This window comes from Squalius cephalus (assembly GCF_949319135.1).
Source record: "Squalius cephalus genome assembly, chromosome: 7".
NCBI lineage: Eukaryota > Metazoa > Chordata > Actinopteri > Cypriniformes > Leuciscidae > Squalius > Squalius cephalus.
In genome coordinates this window covers 9970892-9990284 of record NC_137128.1, presented here as the reverse complement: position 1 = coordinate 9990284, position 19393 = coordinate 9970892, and the positions used below count along the sequence as shown (strand labels likewise).

Genomic DNA, 19393 nt, shown 5'->3' with positions numbered 1-19393 from the left:
AGTTAATTTTTTTATGTTTAAGAGGGGATCGTAGTTGCAGTGTTTCTTTCAACGGCACAAACCGGCACAAACCGAGCACAAACGAATGACACCGGTTTGGTGCGATTTAGATGAGGTGGGGTGGAGAGTGACGTCACTGCCCCGAATTAAATTTGTTATATCTGCGAAAGGAAAACAGATACAGTGTTTGTTTTAACGGCACAAACCAGCACAAACCGAGCACAAACGAACGACACCGGTTTGGTGCGATTTAGATGAGGTGGGGTGGAGAGTGACGTCACAGCTCCCGAATTAAATTTGTTATACCTGCGAAAGGAAAACAGATACAGTGTTTGTTTTGACGGCACAAACCAGCACAAACCGAGCACAAACGAATGACACCGGTTTGGAGCGATTTGAAGGACATGGGGTGGAGAGTGACGTCACACAACCCAAAAAATAATGTTCAATATCTCAAACACCAAACCAGCACAAACTTTCGTTTTTGCGGCACAAATCAGCACAAACGCAGCACAAACGAATGGCATAGTTTTGGAAATTATTTCGTTTTATGGGGTGCCAACTTCACGGAGGTATGATGGATCCATGTTCTCATTCTGTTTACGCCAAATTCTGACTCTACCATCTGAATGTCTCAACAGAAATCGAGACTCATCAGACCAGGCAACATTTTTCCAGTCTTCAACTGTCCAATTTTCAGAATCAGAATCAGAATCAGAATCAGAAAGAGCTTTATTGCCAAGTATGCTTGCGCATACAAGGAATTTGTCTTGGTGACAGTAGCTTCCAGTACACATACAATATAAAGTGACAAGACAAGTGACAAGTAACATAGGTATAAATAAAAAAATTAAAATAAAGATTATAAATTATAAATATATATAAAGTAAAGTTATAAGGTGCTATAATGAAATGTCTGAGGGAAGTATTGCACATGTTTGTTCCACAGTAGGGGAACATTTAAGTGTTCATGAGGTAGATGGCCTGGGGAAAGAAACTTTTCCTGTGTCTGGTTGTTTTTGTGCTCGGTGCTCTGTAGCGTCGACCAGACGGTAACAGTTCAAACAGAAAGTGTGCTGGGTGTGACGGGTCCAGAGTGATTTTGCGAGCCCTTTTACTCACTCTGGATGAGTACAGTTCTTTGAGTGTGGGAAGGGTAGTGCCAGTGATTCGCTCAGCAGTCCGAACTATCCGCTGTAGTCTACGGAGGTCGGTTTTGGTTGCAGAGCCGAACCAGACGGTGATGGAAGTGCAGAGGATGGACTGGATGACAGCTGAGTAGAACTGTACGAGCAGCTCCTGTGGCAGGTTGAATTTCCTCAGCTGACGCAGGAAGTACAGTCTCTGTTGGCCTTTCTTAACAATAGAGTCTATGTGAGTGTCCCACTTCAGATCCTGAGAGATGGTGGTGCCCAGGAACCTGAATGACTCTACTGCAGTCACAGTGCTGTCCATGATGGTGAGTGAAGGGAGTGCAGGGGGGTTTCTCCTGAAGTCCACGATCATCTCCACTGTTTTGAGCGTGTTCAGCTCCAGGTTGTTATAACTGCACCAAAGAGCCAGCTGCTCCACCTCCTGTCTGTACGCAGACTCATCACCGTTCCGGATGAGTCCGATAACAGTAGTGTCGTCCGCAAACTTCAGGAGCTTGACAGAGGGGTCTTTAGAGGTGCAGTCATTTGTGTACAGGGAGAAGAGCAGTGGTGAGAGAACACATCCCTGTGGAGCACCGGTGCTGATGATGCGGCTGTCGGACGTGATTTTGCCCATTCTGACTAGCTGTTGTCTGTCTGTCAGAAAGCTGGTGATCCATTGACAGACGGAGCTAGGGACAGAGAGCTGGGTCAGTTTGGTCTGGAGCAGTGATGGGACAATGGTGTTGAAGGCAGAACTAAAGTCCACGAACAGAATCCTTGCATAGGTCCCTGGTTTGTCCAGATGTTGCAGGGTGTAATGCAGTCCCATACTGACCGCATCATCCACAGACCGGTTTGCTCTGTAGGCAAACTGCAGGGGGTCCAGCAAGGGTCCAGTGATGTCCTTCAGATATGCTAACACCAGTCTTTCGAATGACTTCATGGCCACAGATGTTAAGGCAACAGGTCTGTAGTCATTGAGTCCTGTGATCTTTGGTTTCTTCGGGATTGGGATGATGGTGGAGCGTTTAAAGCAGAAAGGGACTTTGCACTGCTCCAGTGATCTGTTGAAGATCAGTGAGAAGATAGAGGCCAGCTGGTCAGCGCAGGTTTTCAGACAGGCTGGTGAAACACCGTCTGGGCCTGGTGCTTTCCTTCTCTTCTGTTTCCTGAAGATCTGACGCACATTATCCTCACTGATCTGAAGTGCAGGGGGAGAGGGGAGGGGGATGACTGGAGGTGTTGATGGCTGTGTAGAGAGATGGTCAGGGCGGGTGTGGGGTGTCTGATCGGGGGTCTCAAATCTACAGTAAAAGACATTCAGCTCGTTCGCAAGATGCTTGTTGCTGTCGGTGCTGGGGGATGATGTCTTGTAGTTGGTAATGTCTTTCAGGCCTTTCCACACTGATGCAGGGTCGTTGGAGGAAAACTGGTTTTCCAGCTTTTTGGCATAGCTCTTCTTAGCCACTTCAATCTCCTTTGTCAGTGTGTTCCTGGCCTGATTAAACAAGATCCTATCCCCACTCCTGTAGGCATCTTCTTTGACCTGACGAAGCTGTCTGAGTTTTGGTGTGAACCATGGTTTATCATTGTTGAATGATAAGTAAGTCCTGGTAGGGATGCATAAATCCTCACAGAAACTGATGTATGATGTTACAGTCTCTGTGAGCTCGTCCAGATCGCTGGCAGCAGCTTCAAAAACACTCCAGTCAGTGCATTCAAAACAGGCTTGTAAGACCTGCTCTGTGTCGTTGGTCCATCTCTTTACAGTCCTTATTACTGGCTTAGCAGTTTTAAGTTTTTGCCTGTAAGTTGGTAGAAGATGAACCAGGCAGTGATCGGAAAGTCCTAGAGCTGCTCTGGCGACGGAGCGATATGCATCCTTTGTTGTGGTGTAGCAATGGTCCAAAATATTATTGTCTCTGGTGGGGCATGTAATGTGCTGTTTGAATTTAGGCAGCTCACATGTGAGTTTTGCCTGATTAAAGTCTCCGAGAATGATAAGAACAGAGTCCGGGTGTTGTTGTTCTGTTTCTGTGATCAGATCAGCCAGCTGTTGCAGCGCCGTACTCACGTGTGCATGCGGTGGAATGTAAACACTGATGAGAACGAGCGAGGAAAACTCCCGCGGCGAGTAGAACGGCTTACAGTTAATGAAAAGCACTTCCACATCAGGACAGCACATCTTCCTTAACACAGTTACATCAGTACACCACCTTCTGTTGATGTAAAAGCATGTCCCACCACCGCGCGTTTTCCCCGTTGACTCCATATCGCGATCCGCTCTGAACAGCTGAAAGTCCGGTAGATGTAACGCGCTGTCCGGAATGGCTTCGTTCAGCCAGGTTTCCGTGAAACACAGAGCAGCAGAGTTGGTAAAGTCCTTGTTTTTGCGTGAGAGCAGAAGTAGTTCGTCCATTTTGTTAGGGAGAGAGCGGACATTCGCCAGATGGATGCTAGGCAGCGCCGTTCTGAATTCGCGCTGCCTGAGCTTAACGAGTGCGCCGGCTCGCTTCCCACGCCTGCGCGTCTTATACTGTTTCCACAGTGCAGCGGCGCAACCGACGACAATGTTCCGCAAAACGCCAGAAGAATCAAAAACTGGTTGGTGATCAGTTGGTGTGCGCTGCCGAATGTTCAGCAGTTCGTCCCTGGAATAACTGATAGCGTATGACAAACATAAAACAGGACAAACTAACAAAAACAGTGTAACAACTGGAGAGCTCAACACCGAGGCAGCCATCCGCGGCGCCATCTTGGATCTAATTCAAGGTGAGCTTGTGCAAATTGTAGCCTCTTTTTCCTATTTGTAGTGGAGATGAGTGGTACCCGGTGGGGTCTTCTGCTGTTGTAGCCCATCCGCCTCAAGGTTGTGCATGTTGTGGCTTCACAAATGCTTTGCTGCATACCTCGGTTGTAACGAGTGGTTATTTCAGTCAAAGTTGCTCTTCTATCAGCTTGAATCAGTCGGCCCATTCTCCTCTGACCTCTATCATCAACAAGGCATTTTCGCCCACAGGACTGCCGCATACTGGATGTTTTTCCCTTTTCACACCATTCTTTGTAAACCCTATAAATGGTTGTGCGTGAAAATCCCAGTAACTGAGCAGATTGTGAAATACTCAGACCGGCCCGTCTGGCACCAACAAACATGCCACGCTCAAAATTGCTTAAATCACCTTTCTTTCCCATTCTGACATTCAGTTTGGAGTTCAGGAGATTGTCTTGACCAGGACCACACCCCTAAATGCATTGAAGCAACTGCCATGTGATTGGTTGATTAGATAATTGCATTAATGAGAAATTGAACAGGTGTTCCTAATAATTCTTTAGGTGAGTGTAATATATATACAGTATATATATATATATATATATATATATATATATATATATATATAGGCGGGCGACCTGAATGCCACAATCCCAGGAGAGTAAAGAGTGACAGGAATAAACACAGCACGGATGCAGACTGATGACTGGTAGACGAGAACCCCAGACGATCTCCAGTAGCCTGGATACACAGACGAGATCGAGGAAATAACTCTGCAAGGAAACTCAGACACAGGAACTAGGTGAGAGAACACAAACAAGAGTGACGAACCGACACCAAGCATAATTCACTCCCGCTAGATATAGGCAGCTAACAAGCAGTAGTAACTAGCTGCAGCTGAGGGCTGATTAAGTGATCAGCTGGTTACTAGGCAACAAACAAGCACTACACACACAGACCCCACACCTACAAACACACCAACAGATACACAACATGAACACACGGATCGATGAACCGTGACAGTACCCCCTCCCCTAAGAGTGCCTCCTGGCACTCCCAGGAGAGCCTACCTGGCGATTGTAATCATCGATAAGGGAGTGATCCAGTATGTCCCTAGCAGGAACCCAACTTCTCTCCTCCGGACCGTAACCCTCCCAGTCCACCAGGTACTGAAATCCGCGTCCCATCCTTCTCGAGTCCAGAATTCGATTGACCGAATAAGTGGGTTCCCCATCTACGAGTCGCGGCGGAGGGGAACCGGGGCTGGCGGATTAATGTGTGAATGAAACACGGGCTTTAATTTGGAGACATGAAAAACGGGATGAATTCTCCTGTACACGGGAGGGAGTTTGAGGCGGACTGCCACTGGATTAAGAATATTGGCGACAGTGAACGGGCCAATGAATTTAGGAGCTAATTTGTTACATATGGAGCGAAGAGGAATATTCTTGGAAGAAAGCCACACTTTTTGACCCATGACATAAACGGGAGGCTTTGACCGGTGGTGATCGGCCTGAGCCTTTGTGCGTGCTCCCACTTGGAGGAGAGTCTCGCGGGCTCTACTCCAAGTGCGGCGGCACCTCTGGACGAACGCGTGAGCGGAGGGGACCGCGACTTCGGATTCCAGACTGGGAAAAATAGGTGATTGGTACCCTACGCTACACTCAAATGGAGATAGGCCCGTGGATGACACTGGTAACGAGTTATGTGCGTACTCAACCCATGAGAGCTTCTGGATCCAGGAGGAAGGATTCTGAGAAACCAAACATCGCAACACTCTCTCTAAGTCTTGGTTGGCACGCTTGGTCTGGCCGTTGCTCTGAGGATGAAACCCAGAAGAAAGACTGACATTCGCCCCCAATAACCGACAAAATTCTCTCCAAAATTTGGAAATAAATTGGGGACCCCTGTCAGAGACCACGTCCATCGGGAGGCCATGTAAACGAAAGACGTGATCTACAACAGCAACCGCTGTCTCCTTGGCGGACGGTAATTTGGGCAAGGGAATGAAATGAGCCGCCTTAGATTCCTCCGTGGGAAACGCGGAAGGTTGAAGCGAGATATATAATGAGCATTTGGCCAAAAAAGGACGACACAACTGGGACTCACCGGAGTAGAACGCAGGAGGCGGAAGGCGGGGTTCAGTGGAACGAATGGACTGGATCACTGGAGCCGGTGGATCTGCCACGGTCTGTTGTTGAGAAGCAGCAGCCTCAATTCTTAAGGTGATGATACACAGGGCAACTTTTTGAGCAATGTTGCTGGGCAATGTTGCCGTCAACGGGCAACCGGATGAGACACAGGGCCCATGACCAATCTAAATTATCCAGATATAAATTTATTGCCCATTTTCAATGGGAAAGTGCCCAAGCAACAATTGCTCGGCAAGATTGCCCTGCAACATTGCTCAAAAAGTTGCCCTTTGTATCATCAACTTTAATTGCTGTACCTATTTCGTCAGTTCAGAGACTTGTGTGACTAGAATACACCACGTTTAGCAGGTGGGCAACCTGAATGCCACAATCCCAGGAGAGTAAAGAGTGACAGGAATAAACACAGCGCGGATGCAGACTGATGACTGGTAGACGAGAACTCCAGACGATCTCCAGTAGCCTGGATACACAGACGAGATCGAGTTAATAACTCCGCTAGGAAACTCAGACACAGGAACTAGGTGAGAGAACACAAACAAGAGTGACGAACCGACACCAAGCATAATTCACTCCCGCTAGATATAGGCAGCTAACAAGCAGTAGTAACTAGCTGCAGCTTAGGGCTGATTAAGTGATCAGCTGGTTACTAGGCAACAAACAAGCACTACACACACAGACCCCACCCCTACAAACACACCAACAGATACACAACATGAACACAAGGATCGATGAACCGTGACAGTAGCAGGCATTAAATGATTAACCATGAAGACAAAAGCATACAATTGCGACAAATATGGTTTATCTTTGTTCTTCTAAACATATCAGGTATTTTCACAAGAATAAAATACATTTCTAATGCAATGCTAATCGACATAGCCTTTATCACTGTATAGAACACTACAAATAATATAATTTCTGCCTTATACATTGATATGAAGATATTGTCAGATCACAAAAGGAAGTTATTAAAAAACACTGGACGTAATGAAATGAGCTGGGGTAAAAACATGTCATGAAATATTCTCTTTTGTTGGACAACAGGTTTGTAAGCGTGTTGTAATTTATTAGGGTTGTGTTGTTTTCAAATGCATGTTATAGGCTAAATGACAAACCTTTGCGCTGAAACTAGATGAATGAAGATGAATCTAGCGGCATTTACTGTGAACCGATCAATGTTCTCTGATCGCAGTGCCATACTTTACCAATAACACGCTGAGAATGAACTTATTTAATTAGAACTTGAACTAGTCTTTGATAGTAGGATGATTCCTGAGACAAAATTCAAAGAGGAAAGAAGAAATCCACGAAGAAAAGGACCTGGATTCTGAGATTTTGCTCTCCATTAGAAATATAAACTCGCGTCTGATGATTAAAACGAGAGTAGTTAACTTGACAGCTTAATGAATATTTAGAATGATAGGCTGACAAGGACTTAAAAGCACCACTGTAGCAGTTTACATTTTCCATCGTTAAAATTATTAACATTTTTACATTGTAGCTGGACAATCAAATGAACGCAGACATTTCCTGTGTGATTTCATTAAATAAGCACAATAATAGCGTTCATCGCGAAAGGGACATCATTTACGCACAGATTCACAGAAGCTTCATTTTAAATGAAAATATGTCAGTAATTTAATGGACTGAGATAAAGTCAGGCTAAAATTTAAATGATTATTTCCCAGAATAGGAAGGGAACGTCAGTGTCATCAACTGCGAGCGTAAAAAACAGAAAGTTCAATACTTAGGCTGGCGACACACTGGCTGCTTGGCGTGAGCGTGGCGTGAGCGTGGCGTTACTGTTGTGCGTCAGCTGCTTGGCGTTTGCGTGGCGTTTTCCATGTCTTTACACACCAGAAACGTGTCTGACGCGGCGCTGCTGCTGCTAGGTGACATATGATAAGCCTCATTGGTGAAATATTTGACATATGGGGATAGAGTTGTGGAAGGCCTATACTTCATGTTAAACATAAACATATAGCAGCATAAATATATAGCAGCAAAGACAACGTCGGCAATGTTGACGCCAAAATAGGCTATAGAATATTTCATTCTGTATTGACGGGTGCAGTATTTGAAAATCGATAATATTTTTTTTAATTACATTTATATTTGCATTTATGTCAAAATCTAGAGACTTTCAAACATCAAAATGACATTTATTAATATGTATTTGTGTCAAAATGACATATAAACATCTTTTCCTATTCTATTTTGCCAGGAAACGCTTCCAACACGCTTGCGTGTCGCGTGAAAAATAGGCGTCGGTTCTATTTCTAGCATGCACGCGTTAACATGGGAGCCGAAATAAAAACCACGCAGCTGAGACACTTACGCCACGCAGCCAGTGTGTCGCCGGCCTTACCCCTCATTTACACTGCACACGTCTGCGGCGCATTATGGCTGCGACATGGCTACCGGAGCTGATCACGCCCATTCTAGTCAATGCTTTTGTTTACACCGGCCGCGACGCGGCGGGTTTCAGAAGCTTCCCAGAAGCGGTTCTCCGCGCCGCTTCGCTAAATATAGGCGCCTAGTCTATTTTTGACGGACATGCGTCCAAGTCGCACCGGAAATACAAAATAAAAGTCAAAAAACCCTGTCAATTTCAAAATAAACACCCTGTGCAGACTCCCAAATGTATTCCAAGTATATTGGCAATATATCCTTGTTAGGAGACCAGAAATGGACGACGAGAGATTCATTCTGGAAGTTAAAAAACACACAGTGTTATATGATACCACAAATCCAAGGACAATTCCAAAAGAATTTTACATTTTACAAGGACAATTCCAAAAAGGACAAGGCATGGAGTTTGATTGCACAAGATGTAGGAGTGGAAGGTGAATACAATAACCTCCTAATTATCTCCCGACTACATGAATTTGAAAAGTAGCCTATATAACCATTGAGTATTTATGCATCTTGAAAACCAATTAAAATGTCAAGTAACTTTGCATTACACAGGACAGGACCTATGATATATTAGTACAAGTACATAGAAGTACATAGACCTATGTTAATATGTAGGCTATGAGGTTTTTCAGGTAGGCCTAGTTTAATGTAAAAACAAATCTGATTTTAACATTTTGTTACTTACCTATATGTTTTAAAATTATGTTACTATAGAAGAACTTCACTAATGTTATTACAGGAGCCTATATACGTAGCCTACTGCCCTGTGTAAATGCTGTTCAGATACAGTACTGTTGGGAAGGTGCATGGACTTGCACTCTCGAGCTTTTCAAATGCTAATGTGAATTTGCTGGGAGTGACATTACCTCTTTTCAATGGAATTGATAGTTTAACACACCAAAGTTGATAGTTTAACACACCAAAGTTCTCAAACAAAAACTTTATTTTTTTTATTTTTTGCCAAAACACCTTTTTACCAATACAGCATACTTGTCTTTTGGGATCATAATCACTTATCAGCTTTTTACATTCCTAGCATGATACTTCAATAAGCTTTGAAGTCATGCTTTTTGATCACACCATCTTGTTCTGCAATGACACAATGCCTTCAGGAGAGATAAAGTAGGTGCAGAAGACCTCCCTCACATTACAGGCCTCTGTTGACGCCTTGTTTCCTCCCATGTTTCTTACTGGTGCCATGTGTCTCCCCAGCTGCTCTGCCTCATCCAGCAAACTCTGGTTTTCGCTGGGGACAAGCAGGAAATTGTGAAGGATGCATGCAGCCATCACAAGTGTGTCAACATTTTTTGGTTGCAGGATGATTCTGTTAAGAAATATTCTCCACCTGGAGGACAGAATACCAAAGGCATTTTCAACCACCATCCTTGCTCTTGAAAATCTGAAAATCCTCTTTTTGTAACTGAGGTTTGCTTCGGGGTATGGTCTCATCAAGAATGGTCTGAGTTGGAAAGCTGCGTCACCAACCATGACGAATGGCACATCACCCAGATGGGCAGCACCAGGTAGAGAGGTACTGGGTGGCACATGCAATGTGTTGGTCTCCATTCCCCTCCCCAAATCGGAACTGGCGTACACACCACCATCGCAGGTTCTTCCGAAGTCCCCCACTTGAATGAATCGGAACCTGTAGTCAGCATCCACAAGCGCCAAAAGCACTATGGAGAAGGTCTTCTTGAAATTGAAGAACTGACTTCCAGACAGTGGTGGTGCTTGTATTATTCTATGTTTGCCGTCTATTGCTCCTAAACAATTTGGGAAATTCCATTTTTCACAGAATCCTTGGGCCACCTCTTTCCAAGTGTCTTGTGTTGGCCTGGGTAGGAACCTCTCCATCATCACCTTTTCAATGGCTGCACACACCATATGGACAGAGTTCATGACAGTTGCGTGCCTAGGCGATAGCTGAATGCTAAGCTGACCATTGAATCTCCAGAAGCCATGTACCTGTGAGGGAAGAAACAAAAGAAAAGTATTGTATTCATCTGTGTGTCTTCTTTGTTTCAGTCGACATGTGCAGGGCGAGATGGAAGACATTAAGAGATGCTTTTGTGAAAAACAGAAAAAATAAGAATCTGCCTAGTGGATCAGCAGGTGGAAGTCAAAAGGACTGGAAATATTCAGAGATAATGTCCTTCCTTTTGCCCCACTTACAGCCAAGAAGGTCTGTATAAATTTCAAACATGTCATTTTACATTAAATTTAACAGTGATTAAATATTGTTGACTAAAGCAACAGTGTAATTTTCCAATTATTATTAAAAAAGGTGGTAAGAAAGTATTACTTAAATCTAGATTCCCCACTGTCATCATTGGGTACAGATGAACGACCCAGTACCCCTGGTATTGCCATACAGAGGTCCATATCTGCATCTCCGGCCCAATCACTTGCTTCGCCAACAACCTCAGAGGAGAGGCAAAGGCCCTCTAGGTCTCGTAGCCCTAGGGAGCGGGCATCCTCACCAGTAGTGGTACGTGCTACACAAGAAAAAAGAAGGAGCCACAGACATTGGGGAGAGGCTGATGTCCTTACTTCAAGAGCCTATTCCAAAACCACACATGCCAGATGCTGAACTAGATGAAGCGTACCACTTTGCCCTAAGCCTTGTGCCAATGTTGCACAGATTGGATAAGGACAGGAGGCAACAAGCCAAATAGAGATCTTGACTACCCTACACAACCTAGAAAAAGCCCAACACCACCAAAGTGTCCCCCCACAACATGCAGCTGGTTGGCATCCCCCCACTCAGGATGTTAGAGGGCACTCCACTCACATCTCCAGGCCAGCAGGATTTCAGACTATTACCTTCCCTCCACAGGGTACACAATGGGAAGACGAGAGCAATGAGAGGTCTTACTACAGAGACATTTAGCCAGTACAGGGAAAAACTGGCTCAATTGTAAATAGCTACTTGTTTTTGTTGCGTTTCAGTTGTTCGTAAAAAAAACAAAAAAACAAAAATGCTTATTGTTACTTTTCCTGTTTTAAAAAAGTCGAATGTTTTTTTGATGTTTATTAATAATAAAAAAAATACTTGTCTGAGAATTTGGTATATAAAAAAAACTTTCTTGAGCTTGTGGTCAGCAATTTGTTGTCTATGACATTATGATCTTACCTCAAACCAACAGCCAGTCTCTGCTTGGGTTCTATGGCAGCTCTGTAATTGGTTGATTGTCTGGTCAGTTCAGGGACAATGATGGACAGAAGTTCATCCATCTGCTCTGCACTCATCCTAAAGTACAGATGATGGCATTGGCTGTCCAGCCTTAGTTCAGCCACAAGACACACTACTTCCCCACAATTAAAGTGAATTAAGTACAAAATTAGTTTTCCCAATTTAGACTTTTAGTAAAATATAGTTTAGTATAAAAAAAGTAAAATTGCAGGGTATTTTTTATTAAGCACATAAATATGTAAATTTATTTTTAGGATACTTAGCACACACACACACACACAAAAAAAAAATATTTCCAATACATTAAATTAGTATATTTTGTTCCACTATGGTGGACATTTAAGTGTATTAACTATGCCGGCAACAGCGCAACAAAGTAGGACATAGCTAAAAACATAACAATAAACACAATTACACCGGACAAAACATAAACATTTAGCCAACTTACCCATGGTACTAGAAACCCCAAAATCAGAAAAACACATCGGACAGGCAAATCACGTGTTCTCACGCATGCAGTCGCTCTGCTTCTGATATGCTCCTGGTGTGAGTTGGCACCGCGTGGATGACGGAATAAAACCTTGTCGCAGCCGTAATGCGCCGCAGGCGTGTGCAGTGTAAATGAGGGGTTATACTTAAAGTGTCAAGCAGTGATTGTTATAAATGAATATAGTCTTCCTCTGATAATGCTGGATTATATTTTCCCCGAATAAATAGAAAATTACAACTCGAATGCATGTATAGGTGGTAGTAAGTATAAGCACTTTTACTTTGGAAACAAAACTTTGGAACAGTCTTCCTACCATTGTCCGGGAAGCAGACACACTCTGTCAGTTCAAAGCTAGACTAAAGACACATCTCTTTGACCTAGCATTCACATAATACATTATAGACTTCTATAATTCAATGTTAGGCTGCATAGATTAGGTCAGCCGGAACCGGGTACACTTCCCATAAATCCTGATGTACTCGTTACATCATGAGAAGAATGGCATCTACGCTAATTTTAGTGTCTTTGTTTATCCCGAGGTTTTCCCGCAGCCTGCCGGATCCAGGCCGTTTCCAGATCTGATGAAGGACCTTCGCCTGGACCCGATGACAACGCAGTGCTGAAGTGCCAACTAGTCTCTCCCTATGGAGGATCCCTTTACCACTCTACAGATAAAGCGTCGTCGGGAAACTCAATTTGCGTATCTACCCCGAATTGATAAAATAAAATAAAATTCTATATCAAAAATTATAAGGAAACACCAGTACTTTGTTTAGGCTTGGTTTGTAGGGAATTCCAAACCTGCGTATATTCAAACGCACATAACTATAGAACCAATTCTTAATGCGCATGTGAACGCCATCAGCGTTTCTCACAGGTTCGCGTTTAAAGTCTGTGTAGAGAGAAATTTAATTTGATTTAATTTGGTCTTGCCAAGCTTTGATTATTTGTTTTTAATTTATTTTTTATTTATATGTTTTTTTTTTTTTTTCTCTCTTCACAGATTCAGGAAAGATTGACTATTTTATCAAAAGACAACCCCTGAAACTTCACATAGTAAAAAGAAGGTGTCCACTGAAGGTGTTCCGTCTGTTCCCATCTGTGTAGATACGACAGTTCTCCATGAGCTGAAGATTTATCCGGTCCCCTTCTTCCAGCAGAAGGCAGACAGCGTTGGACGCAGTGTCCTCTGTGTCTTGCCCGGGAGGGTTATCTGTTGCTGTGACCACATGATGGCCATTCTTTAGCATTCTCAAACCGGTCGACATGGCGTGGGGATTGAAGAGCACAAAGTTGAAGTAATACACTCCTTTTACTGGTGCAGTGAAGATTCCTGTTGATAACGGTAGAAACTTGGGTTCTTAAAATAGTTTATAAATCACCTGATAAAATTTTACAGCATCATGTTTAGAATTTCTTTGAGCAATATCATGATTACCTGTGTTTGTGTCGTAAGCATTTCCAATGTTAGTTAATGCATTTTCATACACAAGAGAGGTTGCATCTGCATAAGGGCCAATGAACTTGTGGGAATTCCCTAAAGCTGACAGCGTGGCTGAAAATGCTACTTTCACCCTTGCTGAAAAAAAAGAGGGGAGAAAAAAATGAACAGGCAAGCGAAAAGAAATAACCTTCAGATATCTTTTAATTTCATCGATGTAATGATATTTCTTGTTAGAACTTGTTTCAGGGCCCTAAACGTCAAAATAAAGGCAAAGGGACTTAATTGTTTATTATTTAGCCGAAACACTTGTCTTTTCCTCAAACTTTTTCAGCTTTGTAGTCAGTGCTACATTGATGACAAAACATTAAAAAAGTGTTCAGTGCATACATGGACAGAAAATGAGAGCTGCACAGATATAGATTCACCTTCTTAACCTTTGTCAACCTAGCAGTTTAGACAGATTGCATCACAGTATGAGCAATATGGTCTTATGAATATGCAAATTATTGCATTTAATTTTACGCTGAGACTACCATGTCATGTATGTAGTGTCCCATCATGTTACCTTTGTTTTCTGTTCTTAGTTGCTCCATTTCAATCTCCATAGATTTCATTTTTGTTTCCATGGTCTTTATTTTCTCCAGTTCAATCTCCATAGATTTCATTTTTGTTTCCATGGTCTTTATTTTCTCCAGTTCAATCTCCATAGATTAAATTTTTGTTTCCATGATCTTTATTTTCCCCAGTTCTTCAATGCTTATGTTTACAGAAAGTACATCATCTCCTGATATAGCCCACACATTGAGAATTAAAACTGTTACACAAATCAACATGATTGTGCTCTTGGTTTCCAGCAATGCACTGAATCAACTGAATTATCATTCTCTTATAGTCTAAAAATCAACTTGCGTAATTGTTTAAATTGTCCAATAGACTTTGGACTCCAAAAACATCCCTGGTTACAACTCTAACCTTTGTTCGTAGCAACTCATAATGTAATAGCTGGACATAATGTAATAAGTATTACATTATTATTGTAATAAAATGTTAATGTAATAATTTTCTCAAAATGTAATGAAATCTTAAACTCATAATGTAATAACAATTTTTACATTATGAGAAAATTATTAACTTATAAACTCACCAAAAACATTGTCATTGACACTATTTGAGTCTGTTCATGTCTGTGTTTGTAGGTTGGTTATCAGTTTGTTTAATTAGTTCAGTTCTCTCACTTTCCCAGCCTGTTTGTCACCATGGTCACTGATTGGTTTAGTTCCCTTTCAAGGGAACTCGAGCTGGGTCGAAACGCTGCAGGAACGCCACTGCGTGAGTGCGTCATGAAGCACGTATGGAATCAGTCCAATGGCGAGACGAAACGTCATAGGCGGGTGACATCACCGACCAGGAAACTATAACGCACGCCTGAATCACAACCGCGCTAGCTTCTGTGCCTTCAGCAAGCGCTCTGTGTGAATCATTGTCTGAAAAATGTTTTTGTCTGTCCTTAGTTGAATCTAGGCAGGAGTTTTATTATATATATATATATATATATATATATAAAACATAAAAAAATATATATAAAAGAAAAAGCATTATAGGAAGTGTGTTCATCCTTGCACTCTATATCTCATGGGTGGGGATACACACCAACTATGTGTTGTTTGTTTGGGAGTGCAGCATTCCCAGTCAGCTCTCGAGGGGGCTGAATGTGAGCATTGTGAGTGTTTACCATTAAGAACGCTGCGCTCCCGCCGATCGGTTCGGTTCGCGCTCCCTGCAGCTCGGGTCCCGCTTCTGCCGAGGCAGAGCGGCAACGTCGGACGTGGGGTTCGCAAATGGATCTGACACCGGGGTTTGAGACGGGCCCAGCCCTATCTCAGCCTTCACCTGTCAGATCCAGTGCCTCAGTTCAGGTTTTGGAAGAACGCTCTGCGGTTTCTTCCGCCCAGGCTGAGGCCCCGGTACTGCAACTATCCAGTTCTGAGGAACTGGATGTTGTTAGTATTGGTACAGGAGATACTGAGGACTCGTCACTTGAGTCTCCTGCATGTGAGGAGCTAGTGGAGGTGCTCACTCGTGCTGTAGAGAAATTAAGCATAGAGTGGCCAACAGACAAAAAAGAGAGAAGGCAGAAAAGCAAACTTGATGAACGCTTTCTGCCTTCCCGTATGCAGCCTCCATGCCGGTGCTTACCGTTTTTTACAGACCTCCACACTGAGGTGTCGAAGTCCTGGAAAAGACCGGTATCATATCGTATATTTAGTCCACAAACATCCACATATTCAAACATCGTTGGAGCTAAACAATATGGTTATGGGGCGATGCCTAAGGCTGAAGAGACGCTTGTGAGCCATCGCTCCTCCGATTCGGCATCGTCCTTTAAAGCACCGGCATTACCCTCCAAGCCACTCAGAAACACCTCGGCTTTGATGGGTAAAGTGTATTCGGCGGCGGGTCAGGCCGCGGCATGCCTGCACACTATGCCCATTCTGCAGGCATACCAGGCTGACCTGTTAAAAGACATGAGCGAGAGTGAGGAGGTCAGCACTGACGTAATTTGAGAATTATGACAGGCAGCAGATTTATCTCTCCATGCCACCAAGGTGACAGCCAAATCAGTGGGTCATTCTATGGTAGCCCTGGTGGCCACGGAGAGGCATTTATGGCTGAACGTCTCAGGAATGGAGGAAAGAGAAAAAACCTTCCTTCTGGATGCCCCGCTTTCCCCTGCTGGCCTATTCAGTGACTCAGTAAATACAGTCATCAATAGGTTTCAGGAAGAAAAAAAGCAGAGTGTCGTGTCTCGCGCTCCCCCACAGCATTCTTTCGGCGCGGCACGGTGCTCTCAGGCGAAGTCTTCTAGGGGCAAAACTGATCTGAGGACAGTTATTGTTGCTAAGAAGGCATTGTCTAAGAAGAAGTCCTGACGCCACTGGCTGAGGGTAGTCCCCACCGAGATAAAACTGAGTTCACCGCATTACACGGTGCCCGTTCTCTCTTGGTACCCTCAGGGGTCCGTTCTGCCAACCCTGCCTTTATGCCGGGGCGTAGACGGTCCCAGCGAGCATTTTCCAGAGGGGCGCTCGCTTCCTCTGAGGAGGGGCCTAGAGCAGTTAGACCAGTTATTCCCTGCCGGTGTGCTGTTACAGGGCACTGTGTCTGCGGCTCAAAATACTCCAGAAGCCAGTCTCGAGAGACTGGTACCCAGATTTTCTGGTAGAGTGGAAAAGACTTCCAAATTGATCTCAGCTATTCAGTTCAGGTCTCGTCCACCACGATTCAGAGGGGTCCTGCCCACAGTGGGTGGCCCCGAGCAGGCTCTGGTAATGGAACAAGAGGTAAAAGCTCTTCTGCAAAAGGAGGCTATAGAACGGGTTCCTCCTCCCAGTAGGGAGTCAGGTTATTACAGCCGGTACTTCATTGTCCCAAAGAAGGATGGGGGGTTGTGTCCAATTTTGGATCTGCGCATGTTAAATCGCTCAGTAAGGGAAGCTCAAATTCAAAATGCTCACTCTCAATCAGATCGTGTCACAAATCAGATCCGAGGACTGGTTTGTCACGATAGATCTAAAGGACACCTACTTCATTGTTTCCATCCCACCACAACACAGGAAGTTCCTGAGGTTCGCTTTCGGGGGTGAAGTGTACCAATATTGTGTTCTTCTATTCAGCCTAGGTTTATCACCCCGCACATCACACTAACGAAGGATGCTTCCCTTACGGGTTGGGGGGGGGGGGTGATCATGAGTGGTGGCAGGACCATCATCTCTCGTGGCATATGTTGGCGGTGTTCCAGGCCCTAAAACACTTCCTCCCAGACCTGAGGGGCCGTGATGTGCTTGTTCGGTCTCTTCGGTGGTCTCTTACATAAACCATCAGGGGGGTCTGCGATCGCACCCCTTATACAAGCTGGCTCACCCGATCCTCCTGTGGGCCCAGGGGAAGCTACTTTCATTGAGGGTGATTTATATTCCAGGGTATCTAAATCAGGGGGCAGAAATCCTGTCGAGGCAGGGGCCGAGGCCCGGGGAATGGAGACTCAGGTGGAGAATAGAGACCTCCCCGAGGTGGTGGAGCTCCTGTGGAAGAATTTTGGTCGTGCAGAGGTAGACCTGTTCGCTTCCAAGGGAACATCACAATGTCCACTGTGGTTCTCTCTCATCCATCCAGCCCCTCTGGGGTTGGACGCTTTGGTGCAGGTGTGGCCAAGGTCGGTGGGTGCAGTTCCTGCAGGAGTGCTTCTCCGCAGGGTTATCCCCCTCCACACTGAAGGTATACATGGTGGCACTAGCTGCTTACCACGTTCCTTTGAGTGGAGTTTCTCTGGGGAGACATCCATTAATAACACGTTTCCTTCATGGCACTTTGAGGATAAGGCCAGCAGTCCACATGAGGATGCCGACATGGGACTTGGCCATTGTATTGGAAGGCCTATACCTAGCTCTGTTCGAGCCCATTGAAGAAGTTTCTGAGAAATACATTACTCTAAAGACTTTCTTTCTTCTTGCTATTTAATCCAATTCAAAAGAATTGGAGACATTCAAGCACTCTCGGTTTCTCCCTTGTGCCTGGAATTCCCGCCTGGCATGGTAAAGGCCTTTCTCCATCCTAGGCCGGCTATGTACTAATATTGTTAGACGAATAGTACTGTAGGCTTTCTGTCCTAAATTAAACGAACTTCGGCAAACCTGACCGTACAATATTTTCATTGTAGCCTAGAAAACGCATTTTGGCACATCATTTAGGATTTTTCGTTGGTGCGCCATCAGCTAGCCTATGCCTACAAAAGACAGATGAAATTGAATATTAATAATTGATCCATGTCGGTATACACAGCCTAATATTTTACACTTAGGCTATAATTAAAAAATAGCCTAAACAATCAAGATAGCCTATTTACTTTTTTATTTTTTAAAACCTGGAAATTGGTTAATGAAACATGGATTAAAATTAAGATACAATTAATACAAAACGAAATTCGCTTTAAAGAAAGGCTTTGTGCTTTCTGTTTGAGGTCTCTGTGAAAGTTTGAAAGTCTTTTAGTGCCGCGGCGCTTTCAGAGTGGTCGCGTCCGTAATGGAGAACTGTCACTCACGTATGATTGTTTTTTCCTCATAAATGACAAAATACTTTTAAAAAAAAAGACAAACCATCAATTTAAAAAATATATATATATAAAAAAAGGATGGATTTATAGCGTTTTGGGGGAAAAATGGATGGATGACCTTCTATTGCCTTTGTTTTTAATTCTCCTTTTTTGAGTTTGTCACGTAAAGTTACCTCCTTCGCCGGCGTTGCCATCTCTGATAATAACAAGCAGTCTGCATAGACTCGACTAGGCCATATTAGCCTACTGCCTGATAAAAAATTGACTATTTTAAAGTGTGCTCGATTTTTTTTTTTTTTTTTTTTTTAATTTGGATGTAGGTATAGTCAGATAACAATATTTAACAATATATTATGCATCCCTCTAATTTGTTCCTCCCGTGAGGTGGGTTAAGGAAAAAATGCATTTGAAAATGTGAGGACCAAGCAAGAACCCCAGGTTCTCCCCTGAGAACAAGACCAAAAATGTTATGTGCACCCCTGTATATAGTGCTGTATCTTAGATTGAAGAAATGGCATAATAGCAATAGAGTGTGAATTTAGATTGATTGAGTCCATTAAATTGGCCAATTGGTTATGATCAATAATGAAAATGCTTTCAGAGTCCAATGTCCATTGTAAGAATATTTACTGCACACACATTTTTGAATTTGCTCACACACTGAAATATGAATAAAATT

General features: G+C 43.7%; 1 protein-coding gene across 1 annotated transcript; it reads right to left on the bottom strand.

The window, feature by feature from the left end:
* Nucleotides 1-11894: 11894 nt before the first annotated feature.
* Nucleotides 11895-14464, bottom strand: LOC307162392 (cerebellin-2-like). The gene is made up of 3 exons (XM_079877643.1): nt 14170-14464; nt 13599-13739; nt 11895-13493 (listed from the first exon to the last, which is right to left on the bottom strand). The coding sequence occupies exons 1-3, from the start codon at nt 14309-14311 to the stop codon at nt 13210-13212; spliced, it is 567 nt and encodes a 188-aa protein (XP_079733769.1). The 5' UTR covers nt 14312-14464; the 3' UTR covers nt 11895-13209.
* Between the last annotated feature and the right edge of the window lie 4929 nt (nt 14465-19393).

Bases quoted from the DNA above. Each gene is read 5' to 3' on its own strand.
- LOC307162392 (XM_079877643.1), bottom strand. From the start codon at position 14,311: ATGGAGATTGAACTGGAGAAAATAAAGACCATGGAAACAAAAATGAAA. The intron at 13,740-14,169 runs GTAACATGATGG...CTTTTTTTTCAG, and splicing joins ACTAAGAACAGAAAACAAAG to CAAGGGTGAAAGTAGCATTT. The intron at 13,494-13,598 runs GTAATCATGATA...CGTTATCAACAG, and splicing joins TGCTTACGACACAAACACAG to GAATCTTCACTGCACCAGTA.